Raw genomic sequence first — 19,976 nt, 5'->3', positions numbered from 1 at the left:
GGAGGGGTGTGCCAGCTACGGAGAAATGTGTGTAGCATGTCTCGCATAAGGAGTCATTTTTTAGATGCGTTTAAGCCATATCATAATTGCAGAAATGTGATGAGTCTGTATCAGATAGGCAATTGGACATGGCATGCATTTTAAGCCGTATCAAAATCACAAAAATGTGTTTAGTTTATAACAAATATGCAATCAGACATGAAATAAGTTTTAAGCCGTATCAAAATCATAGAAATGCATTTAGTCTTTATTAGATACGCAAACAAACATGGAATACGTTTTAAGTCATATATGAATCTCTTAAATGTGTTTAGTCTGTATTAGATACGCAATCGAACATGGAATGCATTTTAAGCCGTGTTAGAATCACATAAATGTATTTAGTCTGTATCAGATACGTAATCGGACACAAAATGTGTTTTAAGTTGTATAATAATTGTAGAAATGCGTTCTATCTATATCGGATAGACAATTGGATATGGAATGCATTTAAGCTGTATCAGAATTGAAGAAATGTGTCTAGTCTATCTCAGATACACAATAGGGATTGGAATGTGTTTTAAGCCATATCAGAATCACATAATTGCATTTAGTCTGTATTGGATACACATTCATGCATGAAATCTTTCATAATTTCCTTTAGTGCTATAAAAGAAAGAGAGACATGGAAACATACAATAGAAGAAGGCAATAAAATGTGTACGAATATTTATATTAATAATGAATTGAATTTTTTTACAAGGAAACAATAACAAGACCATATATATAGATTTTCAATGGTGACTTTGTAGTGGTCAGATGTCGTCCTAAATTTTTTATAGTTGTCATACCTTAGGGCTCTAAGGGGGTGTGTTTCTCTTCTGTATACGACTCATTTGGACGAAATGATGAAGCATCTCGCTTTGTATCTTCCTGTCAACATGTGGATGGATGGTCGACTTTATTGATGATGTAGCTTGAAGACGACTTTTGAAAACCTTAAGACCTCAGAGTTACCTTTGATGAAAATCTTCTGTGGACGCTTCCTAACGGCTGGGGTCAAAACATCATGGCTCCAATGTTACTTCGGAGTGGGTATCTACCTTAAGTAGTCCACAAGTGGCCGACGACCTACCTAGGGGTGATTCAGGATGATGGTCGGATTTCCCTAGATACATGAGGATGGTCGGATGTGGATAACGCTCCTTGAGGGACCCGTCTTCTAGACCTCTGGTTGGGGCACAAATTTTTCTTTATGTCTAGTCTTTCCTTTAGAACGACGGTACCGAGTGTGGATCGGAAGTTGCCACTGACCGGTTTTCCCTCCATCAAAATACATGTACCTTTATTCCAAGATTATAATCGGAGAGTTCCATTGACTTTGATATTACGATCATAGGGGTTTTATGGTCTGCTACTTCGGGTCTATAACATTTGTGCCATAATGTTTTTTCTTCTTAATGCACTGCTCCAGAATAGTAGGGACCAGGTAGTTCATCAGCAGGTCATCGTTGGAATCAATAGATATCCTATTGCTAATTAATCCAAGCGATATAGAAATGATGTAATTAAATCAACCCATTATACTATGGCCCACAGGACCTGGCTTGAGGAGGTTCTGACCAGAGGTCCGAGATCCTTTAGTACCCAAAGTCAGCGCTTGATACTTGATATGTGCCCGACGTTAACTATGAATTTTTCGTATCCTCAACATCGCCTTAGTGAGTACCCTGGTAGAAGTGGAAAATACATGGGACGTTAGATGAAGGATGGACCGCGAACCTACGACATGACCTTCATAGAAATTACCTTAAACTCTGTGTAAACCTAGATATGGATCATAGATCCTTTCTTTTGCTGCTTTGTGGAGCTCTTGAGAGAATTTGATATCTAGAACTTCTTGAAATCACAGTCAAAATGATAACTTACTGAATCTACTACAAGGGATCTTCGTATTCATTTTTGAATGCTCTTGATTATGATATCTTATGAGATTGTGAGTGATGGAGTTGGAAAACGAATCGTGAATTCGTAGAAAGCGTAATGATCAGAAGTCAAGTTGCTCTTGATTCGGTAACCTAAGGAGGTTATAAATTGGTAAATAAAAACTGGATCTAAAAATGTGAAAATTGCAGGAATCGAAAGTCGTTTCCCACAGACAGCGCCACAATTCTGTTAGGAACCGGAAATTGATGCAGTTGGAAAACTGATGATCTTGAATGATGATTCCAATCTCCTTTACAACGATGTGGGGTGGTGTGGACCTGCATTGATAGCACTCCAACACCAAGTCAGTTCAAGATGAGCGTAATGAAAAATGAAGTTAAAAAAATGTACCCTGCTCTTTGCATGTGATCTGATTTTTATACTCTGGATTAAGTATAGTGGATATGAGACAGATTGAACCTTAGTTATTTGGACATTCGGTTGACCCAGAATAATTACCATGATGTTTAAGAATCCAAACACCACCGAATGACATTGGGCCTCAACAATTAGGAATATGTTCCTCTAACTTTTGGATCCTTTATCTTTGGTGATTTTAGGCATTTTCATAAGAAAAAAAGATGAGAAAAAAAAGAAGAAAATGGGAGGGAAACACGAGGAGTGAGAATGTCTAATAAAAGAGAGAGATATAAGGAAAGTTAGAGGGCAATTCCGTCCTTAAAAGTTTTAGCCATCACACTACTGTTCTGGTGCGTCAGCAGTTGGATGGGAGGAAAATGATTTTGTGTTGCCTTAAACTGTGATTGGTCTCTAATCTCTAATGTTTGGCCAACTCCTGTTTTCTAAAGCTACCGGTAGTTGTAACTTTCCTCAATGGAGAGGCTAGATGAAGAAATAATGTCAAGTCACTCATACTCAAAAGTTTCCTCGGTTTACTTACGTGCAATGACATTCAGATCAATATTGTTTCCTCCTGCACAGAAAACCATGGTTTCAACCATGCTCTCTCAACACTCCTTACCAATTTAATACGATGAATTTATCACACATTTCAGTTTTATATTTTTCAGTATTTCTTTCATTCATTCATGAAAATATAAAACTGAACAAAGTAAAACATCACTAAAAAATTGTAAAATGTATCTCAATTGTATAGAGTTATATGCATTGGTGTTACACGAATTGATGAAAGAAAGAACTAGGTGATAATCACAAGAACTAGCACAAGAGACCAAAGAAAGAATTCCCAATATCAACACAATGCTTAGTAGGGATAGGAACAGTCATAGTAATAACGGGTCCCGAATTCATCTGTCACTGCAGAAAGACGAGGATAGGAAACACCATATATTTCATAAGGAGGTGGACCATATGGTACTGGAGAATGATAATCAACATAATCATCTTCAGCCTCAGCCTGCTCATATTCTGGACTTGAATTCCCTCGTAAAGCTCGTGGACCCCTCCGGGGATTAGCATATTTCACAATCCTTTTTCTCCCTTCAGCAAATGTTGGCTGCCACATAACAAGTTTCAACACATTCTTCAGTATAAATACAATCATGTCCCTCAATCACACCTTTGAATAATTTCAAATATTTCCTTACATGAAGACTGTTGTGATCTATAGCCTTCTTTGCAGCCTCTGCTGTCGCGAATGTAACGAATCCATATCTATCACTGTTGAAAATAACATAACAATGTTATTACAAAGATTACTACCAACAATAAATATTATATATCCAATTGAAACATGGTGCTATACTTTGTCATTGCAACTGCTTCTTCTATTTCACCATGCATCTGAAAATCGCTGCGCAGATTTTCGCTTGTTACTCCTGCTGCTAAATCTCCAATATAAATCTTCCTGGTGAGGGGAAAATCAGGACCACTAGTTTTCCCTTGGCGCTCATTAGCTACATCACATCTAGCCACTGACCCCTGAAAAAGAAAAAAAATTCAGTATTCATATATTCATCATGCACAGAAAATACACACCAGTTTCTTCAAAACAGTCACTATAGCTTACATCAATATATTTCCTAGGTTCTCTCAGTGCATCATGAACTGATTTAACATCTCTGTAAGTGACAAATCCATAGTTCTTGGATATTTTTGTGACTTTATCACGAATCACAGTAGCTCTCTCAATTTCTCCATACTCTTCAAATGCCTGAAAAACAAGAATATACCATATCAAGAACGAATCTTCAAATGCATGATGCATGGTGAGGATGATGAATGCGTGCACTTACACGACTTAAAGTTTGTGAATTTGTTTGGGAGGACAAGCCGGAAACGAAAAGCGTTCGATGGGAATGAACATTTGTAAGAGTTTCGATTTCTTGTGCGATGGAAGGATGTCGGGAGGCTCTTTGTGTGTAAACATGAAAACAAAGAAACATGCACGCTGTCAATCACACACACGCCATTGATCAATGGACTGTAAGAAAAAAGAAAAGGAGTGAAATGGAGACTTACAGATTGCAGAGAAGATCAACGAGTTGTGGTTTGGAAAGAAGTTCGAAGCGACTTCGAATGCCTCCATTGGAAGAAGATTCGCCATGGTTCAAGTTTTCCATCTCTTTTCTTGCTCTTCTTTACTAGTTCTTTTCGTAATCTTGGTCTTTTCGAGTCTCACCTCTTTCTCTTAACAAATCACTATTTGACTCTAAATTCACTCAACCCAATGTATTAGAATTATAATTGGGCTTTTCTTCCTCACACAATAGGAAGGCCCATGTTTACCCGGGTTAGGATAAATATTATCACCACCACTATCTTTTTACATTATCACCCCCTCTATCTCTATGTCTCCATTTATCCTAGTATAACTCTCTCTATATCTTTATTATTTCTCCCGTCCTACAATAAGTGACTCAGTTGATTACTAATATTTTACACCGATTAAGAAAAAAGAATAAATAAAAGAGAGAATGATACTTTTATTAAACTATCTTTAACATATATTAGGAATGATGAAAGTAATACTCATCCGTTGTTTTTTAAATGTCATTTTTTTTTAATTGTCAATTGTAAAGTTCAAGATAATATTAACCTTATTTTTGTCAAAATTATCCCTAAGTAATTATTATAAAGAGAGAAAAAATAAAATGAATGTAATATGATTAAGGGTATTATAAATAAAAGAAGAATTATTATTTGAAAAATAACAATAATGATTAGTTTTTTTATTTGTGTAAAAAATAAAAAAAATAACATTTAAAAATAAACGGAAAGAGTATTAATTATAGAGTAAAATTAAAAAAGATATTTTAAGAATTGAAATGTGTCAGTTATTTTAAAACTCTATTTAATTCGAAATATATCATTCACCATGGGGAGAGAGTAAATATCTTGTAATTTTCTAATAAACACTTTTATTTATTTTTATTTCTCATTTTCCAATGTCCACGTCAATTTGATTTGAAATAAACTTGTTTTTATTTTTTTAATAAATAAATAGGACAGTAGAGTAGGTTGAGTATGTTTGTTATTATTCTCACTCCACACTTATTCTTTATCGGAGTTGAAAAAAAATCAACATTTTTTTTTAAAATTGCAAAATCCCTTATTTTTCTTTAAATAACTAGAAATGCAGTCTTCAATTCAATTCTCGCAATTAAGATTCTTTAATTTTTTCATATTTGGATTTCAAGGAGTTTGATTTTAAAATGTTCTTGAATTTCTTTACTTTCCACTTTCAATAAGGTTCAATTTCAGCCAAATTCTTTAAATTTCTTCATTTTCAGAGTTAAATTTCAACTAAATTCTTTAATTTCTATATTTTTGAACTCCAACGAGGTTCAATTTCAATGAGGCTTCACATGCATTGTTATGGTTTCTAGGTTTACACACATGCAGCTTTTGTTTAGTCAAAGTTTGGATAGATAGGTATACACTTTCATCTTTTGTATTTTGTGAGATATATCTCAGATTTTTATTCAATTTAATTTGATTAAAAGATGATTTTGAAAAATGTGGATCTAAGCTTGTATTAATATACAGGTGGCATTGATTCTAATTAGCTCTTTAATTGAAACAATTAACAAGGTATTGTGCGTTATTGAAGCTTCTGGTGGGTGAATTCAAGAGGAAGGTTGCAACACATCAAAATTATAGTACAAAGTTTATATTTTGGACTTTGTTGTATATTTGTTATATAATGTATAGTTTTCCACATGTTCATTAAAAAAAGAGTAACACTATAGATTGTTTCTACCATGCCTTTAGCTGACTTCAGTAAGTTGTATCAAATGATATGTAATAGGGGTATTCAAAACCGAATCATTCTAATAGAAAATCGTAAATCAAATCAAATCAAATTGAAATTAAAAAAAAAACGTATTTGATTCTTATAATTTAGATGATTTTTATTATCAAAATGTTCAACGTGAACCACGAAAACCCATAATTGACACTGCAGAAGAGAAGTACTGAGGGTTGCACTAAGAAAAGATATTTTATATTTTGTTTTGTTTTGTATTTTTTTTCTAGTTGAGGATTTTCTACAGTTTCTTTGTCTCTCTAGCATCTCCAAGTGAAATATCTTCGCTAATGTAGTTTGAAATTTAAACTAAATTTTTCTTTCTTTAGGTACAACGATTTGCACAGATTATTATTTTTCTGCCTAAATGGCCTACCAAATGGTGCTGAGTTGCCTTACTATGTCAAAGGACAAGTGTTCTGATATGCACTCAATTTTTATTTTTTAAAATATATGAATTGACTGATGTGTGCTTTAATGATTACTTGGAGGTTACAAGCAAGGAAATTGTATAGTCTGTGGTGGTTGTTGTGATAGTAACCACACTTGGAGTGGTGATTTTTGAAACCGTCGAAAATTAGTGACATACATTTTGTGACACTATTACGCCAGTTTAAACTGCCGTAATTTTTCAAAATAACTGCCATAACTATTTTTAGTGATTATTATTATATAAAATTATAATTATAAAACAATAATTAAATTAAATATGATAGAAATTGTAATTTTTTATAAAATAAGTAAAAAATTTAGTATATAATTATATATCAAATAAAAAAATAATTATGTGTATAAAAACATATAAACATTAAACTAATGGAACAAGTGTGAGACGAATATAAATTTCTCCACTTTAGTCCATGCTCCTAGCTTTGAATATCAGAAATAATTGTGTCCGCACTTGCCTTTGTTAGAGCATGACTTCCCCTTTAAAATCAGAACAGTTTTAAATGAGTGTCTGCGGCTTCAAATTTTATTGTCATGTCTATCTACAAGTTAAATGAAAATGCTTATTCAATGAAATTAAACCCACAATTAATTTAAATGATAGTTGAAGTGTTAAGATACACTCCTTTTAAAAAAAAAAAAAAGATAATCTCAAGGTGAAGATAGTAATTTTAGGGTCAACTTGTTAAAAATAGTCTTAATAATAATAATAATAATAATAATAATAATAATAATAATAATAATAATAATAATAATATCTTTTATATGAGTTAAACATGTTGTTTGATAAGTTTAAACGAGTAAATTAAATTAATACTACCTCAGTTTTTTATTACATGTCACTTTGAAAAAATATTTTGTACCATAATATAAGTCGTTTTGTAAAATCCTTTATAATTTTTTTTTATACCATAATTATTACATTTCTTAATTCGTGTGAAAAGTCAAAAACAACTTATAATAAAAAAACGGAGTGAGTATCTTTTAAGGTAGTTATAGATACGTTTTAATATTATTAGTGTATAAAAAGTGAACATTTAATCTATCACGGACATTTAAACCTAACATCTCACAAATATAATTAATTGACTATATTAATCTTGGATTTTTTTTAATATTTATAAAAAATTATTTAAAATTTGCGCAAATATCAAAAACTCTAGAGCGATATCGAAAATTTCACAACTCTATCAGAAATCTTATGAAAAGTAAGATTTTTATTTGAAATTTCAAAAAATCCGGTACAATTCTTTAGATTTTTAACGGAAAATTCAAAATTCTCGGTATATTTGAAGGAGAATTGCGGTCCAAAACGCAGCGGAAATTAAAATTTTCTCCTTTAGAGATCCTTACGAATGGTCATGATCAGTGATAGAATATTTACCTCTTGTGACGATTGAAACCTTTGGTGCAGATCTCTTGTGACGATCAAAACCTTTGATGCAGATCCACGAAGCGATCACGAACGTTGAACGATGACAACGTCTCTACTCAGTCCACACGAACGGGTTCCTTCAATCTCAGTGCTAGCTGGTACGAATGAAGGCTTTGAGTGAGAGAGAAAACGAAAATAATGCAACCGCAATGAATGCTTCTCCACAAGGGTTCTATTTATAGAACCACTTGTGTGGGCTTTAAGCCAAAAGCCCACTTAAGTGTATTTTTGGCCCATATCTTATAGTATGCCCAAAATCACTTAAGCCCATGGTACCTTACCATATTTCGTATTCTACTCAAGTACACCGTACCTTACGATGTTCTATAATTCACTTAAGGGCACCGTACCTTACGGTATTCCTTAGTTACTCTGTCTCTCATCAATCCGTCCTTTGTGTGTGACCCTGTAGGTTTTCGTGACGTTGACAATTATATTAAATCACGCATTTAACATAATAAACAGTGAGCGGTATCTAGCAACACATCACTGCTACCCAAGACACGAAAATGTCAAGTGATCTGACAATTCCTTCTGTGATAATACTTATGTGTATAATTACCCCTTTGCCCTTATGTCTATATTGAACACAAGGCATAGACCGTGTCATCCTTGTCCAGTTCAATATTGGGCCCATAGACATTTATCCTGTTACGCAGGATGGGCAAATTCCATCTAGGACACTCATGTCCCTCAGCATGCTTTGTGGAGTACCCATCAATTGTCTTTATGGTTATCCAATTACGGACAACGTTGGATCAGTAATAAAGCACTCGACTCTACATCTAGGATCCATAGTGGTTTCAGGTCGAAGAGTGGTATACATTATTATCACCATGAGAATAACTTATGACACTTTGCATAACTTTCTATATAGTATTCTCATAGCGGGTCAATCCGGTATAAATATTACTCCTAATATTCATACCTATGTTTAAGACTTGATAACTCTTTATCCATGATCCATGAGATGTGATCATCAGTCTACAAACATAATAGTCTTAATGCTTTAATGTTATCCCACCTCACACTAAAGCTCGACTATGGATACTTTAGGAATAGTGTCCTTATGTTTAATGTGTTCTCATGATTAAGTCACACTTAATACATTAAACGGACTATTTATTCCAGGGACTTTATTAATCAACCATAATAAAGAGAATGCCTTTTATTATTAATAACTAATTCGATACAAGTACCAAAAAGTATTGGCCTCTAGGGCTTACACCAACAATCTCCCACTAGCACTAGAGCCAATCAGGCATACCCCTTATGCCCATTGATCTAGTATGGTCATCATGCTTCTGCTGCGCAAGAGGCTTTGTCAGTGGGTCAACAATATTGTCAAGTGTAGGTACTTTACATATTTTCACATCTCCTTTATCTATTATCTCTCGAATGAGATGATAACGCCTGAGTATGTGTTTGGATCGTTGGTGAGATCTAGGCTCCTTGGCTTGTGCGATAGCACCATTGTTATCACAGTAGAGACCAATGGGATCCACAATGCTAGGGACTATGCCAAGTTCACTAATGAACTTTTGATCCAAACAGCTTCCTTTGCTGCACTTGAGGCAGCAATATACTCGGCCTCGGTTGTAGAATCAGCAACTATATCTTGCTTTGAATTTTTCAAGCTCACAGCGCCACCATTTCAGCAAAACACATAACCATTAGAATCATTCATATTAAAGCGTCTCAGCACCTTGTCTATGTACTCTGACTTAGGCCAAGCATTTTATGATCTATCTCTATAGATTCTGATTCCTAACATATAGGTTGCTTCACCTAGGTCCTTCGTAGAAAAGCATTTCCCCACCCAAGACTTTACTTGTTGCAGGGTAGAGATATTGTTTCCAATAAGTAATATGTCATCTACATATAATACCAGGAATACGATCATGCTCCCACTAACCTTCTTGTAGACACAAGGCTCATCTTCGTTCTTGATGAATCCATATTGTTTTACTGTTTCATCAAACGAAGATTCCATGAGTAGGTCATAGGCTCATCTTGATCCATGAGTAATACATCACCTTGATCCATATATCTCAGGTAGGTGACGTATCCTGCCTGACCTACGCTGGTCTTGTTCTACTTGAGCAGGTTGCTCTTACACAACTACTTGTGTTTCTTGCTCCAATTCCTCCATAGGTGTGTCGATGCTTTGTGATTCTTGAATTTCTTCAAGCTCTACTTTCCTCCCACTGGTTCCTTTGGAAATAAAATTATTTTCTAGGAAAACTCCAGTTCGAGCGACAAACACTTTGCCCTCAGAAGGATTGTAGAAGTAATACCCTTTTGTTTCTTTAGGATACCCCACAAATAAGCATTTGTCAGATTTGGGCTCAAGCTTAGTTGAATATGTCGTTTCACATAAACCTCGCAACCCCAAATCTTCATGTAAGATATATGTGGTTTCTTACCACTCCATATCTCATATGGTGTCTTCTCAACCTTTTTGGATGGAACACGGTTAAGTGTGTAAGCTGTTGTCAATAGTGCATGTCCCAAAAGGAGTTTGGAAGATCGGCGTGACTCATCATGGATCTGACCATGTCCAACAGGGTTCGATTTCTTCTCTCAGACACACCATTCCATTGGGGTGTTCCAGGAGGAGTGAGTTGGGATAGGATCCCACACTCTTTCAGATGGTCATCAAACTCTAGGCTTAAATATTCACCACCTCGATCTGATCGAAGAGTTTTAATATTCTTACCTAGTCGGTTTTAACTCGTTAGGTTTCACCCTTTTAGTATTAATGTTATTAATAGGCATTTCGAGATCAAGGACATAAAGTCCATTGCTCATTTGTGCAGTAGCATAGAATATAATAAATTGAGCAACAATTGTTCTTTATTATAAATGAAAAACCAAACTTGTCCAGACAAGAAATGGAAATAATATTCCTGCTAATTGCAGGTGCATAATAACAGTTCTCTAACTGAATTATAAAACCACTAGGTAAAGTCAATACATAAGATCCTACGGCTAAAGTAGCAACCTTTTCTCCATTGCCAACTCGTAGGTCAACTTCACCTTTTGCCAAATCTCTACTCCCTTTCAGCCCCTGCACATTTGTACAAATGTGAGAACCGCATCCAGTATCTAATACCCATGATGCAGAAGTAGATAAGTTAATAACAAAAATACCTGAAGTTGAAGTCTCTACTCCATTCTTCTTATCTTCCAGGTACTTTGGGCAGTTCCTCCTCCAGTGTCCGGTCTTACCGCAATGGAAGCAGGTGCCTTCTTTTGCTATGCCTCCACTAGGCTTTAAAGCAGCAACGGTGGGTTTGGGTTTGGCAACTTCCTTGCCTTTCCCTCTATCACCCTGCTTAGTGTGCCTTTTGTTCTATCTCTTTCCATTTCCGATCATCAGAATGGACTTCCCTTTTGACTTCAGATTCTGCTCGGCAGTTCTTAACATGGCGAGCAGTTCAGGAAGAGATTTGTCCATATCAATCATATTGAAATTTAGGACGAATTGACTGAAACTATCTGGCAACGATTGCAAGATCAAATCAGTTGCAAGTTCCTTTTCGAGGGGAAAACTCAATCTCTCAAGGTTTTCCACATACCCAATCATCTTGAGTACATGGGGACCTACAGGGGCTCCTTCAGCTAACTTGCTTTGAAAAAGGGCTTTTGAAACTTCAAACCTCTCATGCCTTGCTTGCTCTTGATAGAGCATCTTCAAGTGTTCGATCATATCGAACGCTGACATGTTCTCATGTTGCTTTTGCAATTCTGAGTTCATGGTAGCCAGCATGAGACAAGCAGTTTCGTTGGCATCATCGACATGCTTCTTATAAGCATCTCTTTCTGCCTTAGGTGCATAACTAGGAGGTTCCTCTTCAAGAACAGGTGTCTCCAAGACATACAGCTTTTTATCATGTTTGAGGACAATCCTCAGGTTTCGGTGCCAATCCAGAAAATTTGTCCCAGACAATTTTTCCTTGTCAAGGATTGATCGCAAGATGTTGTTAGAGGTGTTTGTTGTCATGGTAATCTACATAAGGATTAAGAAAATATAAGTATCATTGACATATTTAATTAGGCCTTTAATCAAATATGCTCCCACTATTTTACTCAAAACAAATGACCCTCATCATTTGATTCGGAAAATCCCGTTGGAAAATTTTCTAGTGGGTTGAGATCCATATTTCACTACATTCTAAGTCCGCGTAGGCGGATTACACAAAACTAGGCTATTTAGGTAGGAACTCCTTCCAATTGTATCTCATACAACTCTCGAAAATTTTAGTTGGGTGAATAACTCCTTATTCCAATCCATCATATGGATCATTCCCAACTCTTGCTTCTAGACATATACAAGAAAATTATAATTAAGTTTGACTCATCGTTTTAGCAGTTGGATATTACAATTATCCCATCGCACCTTAACTAATACAAAACATGCACCTCGCGTAGGCGAAACCTACATTATTCGATACCAGTCTTGATGAGTGCTAAAACTTGGAAAGCAAACATATATAATATTCTCATAATTTGTTTAGTTAAGTTTGACCCATTGTTTTAGCAGTTGGATATTACACTTATCCCATCGCACCTTACTAATATAGAACATGCACCTCGCGTAGGCGAAACCTACATTATCCGATACTAGTCTTGATGAGTGCTAAAACTTGGAAAGCATAAACTTAATATTTAGTTTGAGGGAATTGCAATTGTCCTGATCTCACCGGCTTATTTATCATATAAATCGTCTCTCACATGCATCAACATATATACACATGCATCAACATACATACACAATGAAACAGTTATGGCCCCTAGCGCAATTGTTCTTCCAAGCCAATGAGAGAACCTAAGCTAACCTAATAACGATCTAAGCTTCTCCAAGCAAGATCTTCAAGGTTGTCCTCCTTTAATATTGAATTCATCTCTAAGCTCCTCCAAGCAAGATCTTCAAGGTTTTCCTCCTTTGATCTTCAAGGTTGTCCTCCTTTGATCTTCAAGGTTGTCCTCCTTTACTATTGAAATCTTCTCTTTCTTCATAACAGTGTCTTCTTCTCTTTCTTCATAACATTACATTCCAGAAGAAACTCGTTTTACATACGAGGGTTTGAGATGAGAAAAGAAGTTACATTAAGAGATCAAAAGGAGAGGCACGACACGCAGGTCGTATTTAAAAAACCCAAAACAAAATGAAGGAAGACTAAGGCCATAACTGATCACAACAAGGCAATAATAACAAACACATTATTATTATTATTTTAATTCCTTTAATTAATTAAAACCAAATTAAATTTCGGCGACCGATCACATTACGCAGAGTTAGCCGGGGGTTCCGCTGCCCGGTCATTGTTTTGCATGAACACAACCCTTGCGTAGTCACAAAACAGAAACCCCAAGAATTCTGACCCTGTGAGTGTGACGACCGTCACAAGCATGTTAGGACCGTCACAGGTCACAAGCATGTTACGACCGTCACAGGCATATGTTACGACCGTCACGGGGCCAAAACAGAAACGCCTACAATTTTGGATCTGTGAGTGTGACGACCGTCACAAAGCACGTGACGACCGTCACGTCCTTGTTACGACCGTCATGGGTCTGTTACGAACGTCACGCGTCTTGTTACGACCGTTACGCATCCAAAATAACAGAACTTTGAAACAGTCTACAGACCTGTTCCAAAAACCCTAAATTCACAACTCCTTGACGGCACAACCCTTGCGCCGTCACCAACCCTAATGCGCCAATTTCAGACCGTCAAACACACCTCGATTATTGATTCAGTATGATTGATCAACAGGTCATTGCTTCACCATACTAATGTCGGATTCCGAAGCAAATGACCATTGATCGCTCAAAGGAAAACAACCACTTAGTGTTTGAATGAACGAAACAGAAACAGTATATCACATATACCGTACTTTGCATTAGGATTACTTATATCATATATAAGCTGATCGGTCTCAATTGCGTAACCTATGGACGATCGATGTATCGCTGCTTCACCATACTAATGTCGGTACCGAAGCATAGTCAACATCAATCATCCAACTCGTACACTCATGATGCCAAATGTAATTACCCGTTTAATTAATTGATTCATTCTATCTTTTAATCATATTAATACAGAAAATAAACAGCTATCCGAGTCATGGTTTCGTAAGTGGCTCTGATACCACTGAAGGAGAATTGCAGTCCAAAACGCAGCGAAAATTAAAATTTTCTCCTTTAGAGATCCTTACGAATGGTCATGATCAGTGATAGAATATTTACCTCTTGTGACGATTGAAACCTTTGGTGCAGATCTCTTGTGACGATCAAAACCTTTGATGCAGATCCACGAAGCGATCACGAACGTTGAACGATGACAACGTCTCTACTCAGTCCACACGAACGGGTTCCTTCAATCTCAGTGCTAGCTGGTACGAATGAAGGCTTTGAGTGAGAGAGAGAGAGTGAGAGAGAAAACGAAAATAATGCAACCGCAATGAATGCTTCTCCACAAGGGTTCTATTTATAGAACCACTTGTGTGGGCTTTAAGCCAAAAGCCCACTTAAGTGTATTTTTGGCCCATATCTTATAGTATGCCCAAAATCACTTAAGCCCATGGTACCTTACCATATTTCGTATACTACTCAAGTACACTGTACCTTACGATGTTCTATAATTCACTTAAGGGCACCGTACCTTACGGTATTCCTTAGTTACTTTATCTCTCATCAATCCGTCCTTTGTGTGTGACCCTGTAGGTTTTCGTGACGTTGGCAATTATATTAAATCACGCATTTAACATAATAAACAGTGAGCGGTATCTAGCAACACATCACTGCTACCCAAGACACGAAAATGTCAAGTGATCTGACAATTCCTTCTATGATAATACTTATGTGTATAATTACCCCTTTGCCCTTATGTCTATATTGAACACAAGGCATAGACCGTGTCATCCTTGTCCAGTTCATTATTGGGCCCATAGACATTTATCCTGTTACGCAGGATGGGCAAATTCCATCTAGGACACTCATGTCCCTGAGCATGCTTTGTGAAGTACCCATCAACTGTCTTTATGGTTATCCAGTTACGGACAACGTTGGATCAGCAATAAAGCACTCGACTCTACATCTAGGATCCATAGTGGTTTCAGGTCGAAGAGTGGTATACATTATTATCACCATGAGAATAACTTATGACACTTTGCATAACTTTCTATATAGTATTCTCATAGCGGGTCAATCCGGTATAAATATTACTCCTAATATTCATACCTATGTTTAAGACTTGATAACTCTTTATCCATGATCCATGAGATGTGATCATCAGTCTACAAACATAATAGTCTTAATGCTTTAATGTTATCCCACCTCACACTAAAGCTCGACTATGGATACTTTAGGAATAGTGTCCTTATGTTTAATGTGTTCTCATGATTAAGTCACACTTAATACATTAAACGGACTATTTATTCCAAGGACTTTATTAATCAACCATAATAAAGAGAATGCCTTTTATTATTAATAACTAATTCGATACAAGTACCAAAAAGTATTGGCCTCTAGGGCTTACACCAACAATATTTACATGCATGTTTACCAGGAATTATAGAATTTCCGATAGTTCAAAAAATTGGAGTTGTACCGGGAGTTTTAAAATTTCTGGTAGTTAAATTTATAAAATCATATCGAAAATTTCAGAATTTCCAATGATATGTAGGAAATTTCAAAATTTTCGATAGTTCAATTATTTTTTGCGCTTTTCATTTTGCAGTGAAGACCAGTGGAAAAGACATCATCATTACAGGTATGGTCACAAAATAGAGAGGATGCCCGGGCTAGGGCTGCTGAGGTCGAGTCTTCCCAACTAATGGTTAGACGAATAGTTCCAACCGGTTCACACCGAAAACGGTTGGCTGAGCAGGTGTAGTTCCGCGCAACCTGTAGCACCCAACGTCGAACGGTGAGATTAGACGAACAACCTAGAGATGATGTTGAGGTTGTTCATGCTCAGGAGGTGTAGGGTCAAACTGTTATTGACCTAGCTAAAGTGGTCGAGACAGATGCAATACTTATTGCTGATGAGGTGGCCGAGACAGATGCCCCTATTTCTGATGAGGTGGTCGAGACAGATGCCCATATTACTGATGAGGTGGCTACCACATATAACACCCTATTTCTCCCGCGCATAACTATATATGAAAATCAAAGTATCCACACAATCAAATAGGATGTCACATATTGTCTTTTTAAAACATACATGTCCTGTAACATTTTAATAGATAGTCACGGCGTATAGACCTGCAAAAACCAGAATGCGATTTTCACCATTGTAGGACCTCTGAAACTTCGATTTCGATTCCGTAAAAAGCCAGACGCTCAGAACTAGACATACTACGATTATTCCATGATTAAAACCAAATTTAACACATAAACATAATTATTCCATGAAAATGATTGATTTACAAAACGTTCGATAATGTAACAATGATGGAAAAACATCAAGTATCAAAACAGAAAAATCAGTCATCAATAGTGCACAAATTCATCAATTATTACGAACAATTTTCATCATAAATCAGAATTCATCCATAACATACACCCTATTGTAGGTTAATGACTCGTCTACCCTACCCCTCACGCATAAGCCCTATTGAAAGCTATTCTTCTCCTTACCGGATACTCCTAGCAGCAAAATTCTAATTTCCACTAGAACTTCTTCTTCTCCACTCCAATTCTCTTTCTCTTCTTAGCCCTTTGTTCTCTTTCTCTTTTCTCTGGTTTCTACGTACTGACAAAAATAGGTTATTCCTAGGTTTCTCTCATTATAATATATAGTTAGGGTACAATAACTCTTAATTATATTTTTCTCCCCTACTAACTAAATAATTACTCATTCCTCCCATTAATTTTTCCTCAATTCTCACTTTCACCCCCAAAACTCTACTTTCCTTTTAATTAATTAAATATAATAAATTATTATTACTAAAATAATTTCTAGTAATTCAGACTCACTTCTACTCATCACCTACAACTATCTCTATACCCTTAACTCAAGAGTATACACCCACATTCCCATATTTAATTAATCACTCACAATTAAATAAATACACAAAAGAGAATAATTCAAATAATTCGGTAAATCAATAATTTTGGTGTTACAACTCTCCCCCACTTAAATAATTTTTGCCCTGAAAAACTACCTTAAGCAAACAGAGTCGGATACGACTCCCTCATCTGGATTTATAACTCCTAAGTCATTTTTTCGCTAGCAGGTCCTCCCCAAGCTGCCTTCACCAAGATAATATCTTTACCACACAACTACTTCACTTTCCGGTCCTCTATCCGCATGAGTGATGCCTCAACAGTCAGGTTATCTCTCACTTGTGCATCATCCACTTAGACCACATGGGACAAATCTGAAATGTATCTTCTCAACTAAGACACATGAAATACATCATGTAGATTAGCAAGCGACGATCGTAAGGAAATCTGATAGGTCGGATCTCCTATCCTCTGCAAAATCTGGAATGGGCCAATGAAATGTGAAGTGAACTTTCGAGACTTCAAAGCTCGACCAACACCAGTTATCAGAGTAACTCTAAGGAATACATGATCGGCCTCTTGGAACTCAAGTGTTTTCCTCCTCTTATCATGGTAACTCTTCTGGCGACTTTGCGAAGCTTTCATCTTCTCTTGAATAAATTTAATCTTCTCTATTTTATATTGGATAATCTCAGGCCCAATCATAATACTCTCTCCCGATTCATACCAACACAAAGGTGTCTTACACCTTCTACCATACAACGCTTCAAACGGTGCCATTACGATACTCAAATGGAAACTGTTGTTGTAGGTAAACTCTATCAACGGTAAAAATCCATCCCAAACACCTCCATTCTTGAGCACACAAGCTCTTAACAAGTCTTATAAATATTGAATAGTCATCTCCGTCTGACCATCCGTCTTTGGGTGATAAGCGGAAATCAATCGTAACTTCGTACCCAACGCTCTCTATAAGCTATCACAAAACTTTGAAGTAACCTTGAATCTCTATCAGATATGCTATTGGAAGGAATACCATGAAAATAGAAAATTCTCTCAATATACACCTCCTTTAGTTTTTCCAATGGATAATTAAGTTTCATCGGAATGAAATGAGCCGATTTAGTCAACCTATCGACGATGAACCAAATTGTATCACAACCTTTAGCTGTCATCGGCAAACCAGACACAAAATCTATCGAAATGTTGTCCCCTTTCCATTCTTGAATAGACAATGAATGTATCAAACCCAATGGCTTCTGATGTTCCACCTTTGGCTTTTGACAAGTCAAACATGCATACATAAAACTAGCAACCTCCTTCTTCATTCTTGGACACCAAAAGATCCTCTTTAGGTCTTGATACATCTTAGTAGCACCAAGATGAATATTCATGCCACTTCTCTGACCTTCATCAAGAATACTCTACTTAAGCTCTAACACATCCGGAACACACACACGGTCTCAAATCTTATCACTCCTTTCTCGCCGATTCTGAAATCATCACCCTTATCTTGATTGACTAACACAAGTCAGTCAACCAATATTACATCGGTCTTCTGACCCTCTCTGATCTCTTCAAGAATACCACTCGTCAGTTTCAACAAACTCAACTTCACATTATTAGGAGTCTCTTCAAATACCAAAATCATGTCTCTGAATTTCTTGATCAACTCTAACTTTCGAACCATCAACATTGACACATGCAAAGAATTATTGCTCAATTTGTCAGCTACAACATTAGCCTTACCCGGATGGTAACTCAAGCCAAAATCATAATCTTTTAGAAATTCAATCCATCTCCTCATCCTCATATTCAATTCTTTTTTATCAAATAAATATTTCAAACTCTTGCGATCACTAAACACCTCAAATTTGGAGCCAAACAGATAATGCCTCTAAATCTTCAACACGAATACCACTGCTTCCAACTCAAGATCATGCATAGGATAATTCCTCTCATGAACTCTTAATTGTCTAGAAGCGTAAGCCATAACTTGTTGATTCTGCATCAAGACGCCTCCAAGTCCCATCAAAGAAGCATCACAATACACAATAAAAGACTCAGTCGTACTCAGCAAGATCAGAACATGATCCGACGTCAACTTCTTCTTGAGCTCTTGGAAACTTTCTTCGCACAAAGCATCCCATACAAAAGTATGACCTTTCCTCGTTAGTTGCGTTAACAAGAAAGCTAACTTATAAAAAACCCTCAATAAACCTGCAATAATAACTAGCCAACCCAAGAAAACTTTGAATCTCAGTAATAGACTTCGATGTCTCCCACTGTAACACAACATCAACCTTTGAAAGATCAACAACAATCCCTCCGCTATAAATCACATGACCATGGAAACTCACTTCCTTCAACCAAAACTCGCACTTAGACAATTTAACATATAACTTCTCTTGCAAAATCTCCAATACCAACCTCAGATGATCTGCGTGCTCTTCACATATCTTTGAATAAATTAGGATGTCACCGATGAACACAACTACAAACTTGTCTAAATACTGATGAAATGTCTTGTTCATATACTCCATGAACACACCAGGAGCATTAGACACACCAAACGACATCACTGAATACTCGTAATGACCATATCTCATTCTAAAAGCAGTCTTTGGAATCTCTTCAAGCTTTACATGAACCTGATGATACCCGTATCTCAAATCAATCTTTCTGAATACACAAACACCAACTAATTGGTCCATCAAATCATCAATCATCGAAAGTGGATACTTGTTCTTAACAGTTACTTGTTCAACTATTGGTAGTCAACACACAACCTCATACTACCATCTTTCTTCCTAACTACAACACTAGCGCACCCCACGGTGAAACACTCAGATGAATAAACTTCTTCTCAAGATAATACTCTGA

At 36.2% G+C, this 19,976-nt stretch overlaps 1 protein-coding gene across 1 annotated transcript; it reads right to left on the bottom strand.

The window, feature by feature from the left end:
• Positions 1–3,076: 3,076 nt before the first annotated feature.
• Positions 3,077–4,665, bottom strand: LOC127126243 (UBP1-associated protein 2C). Its single transcript, XM_051055130.1, has 6 exons — positions 4,408–4,665; positions 4,182–4,299; positions 3,956–4,099; positions 3,692–3,867; positions 3,534–3,606; positions 3,077–3,442 (listed from the first exon to the last, which is right to left on the bottom strand). The coding sequence occupies exons 1-6, from the start codon at positions 4,506–4,508 to the stop codon at positions 3,191–3,193; spliced, it is 864 nt and encodes a 287-aa protein (XP_050911087.1). The 5' UTR covers positions 4,509–4,665; the 3' UTR covers positions 3,077–3,190.
• Between the last annotated feature and the right edge of the window lie 15,311 nt (positions 4,666–19,976).

Source organism: Lathyrus oleraceus, chromosome 3 (assembly GCF_024323335.1).
Source record: "Lathyrus oleraceus cultivar Zhongwan6 chromosome 3, CAAS_Psat_ZW6_1.0, whole genome shotgun sequence".
In the NCBI taxonomy this organism is placed as follows: Eukaryota; Viridiplantae; Streptophyta; class Magnoliopsida; order Fabales; family Fabaceae; genus Lathyrus; species Lathyrus oleraceus.
The sequence above is the reverse complement of the archived record's forward strand: the minus strand, read 5'-3'. Positions and strand labels throughout refer to the sequence as shown.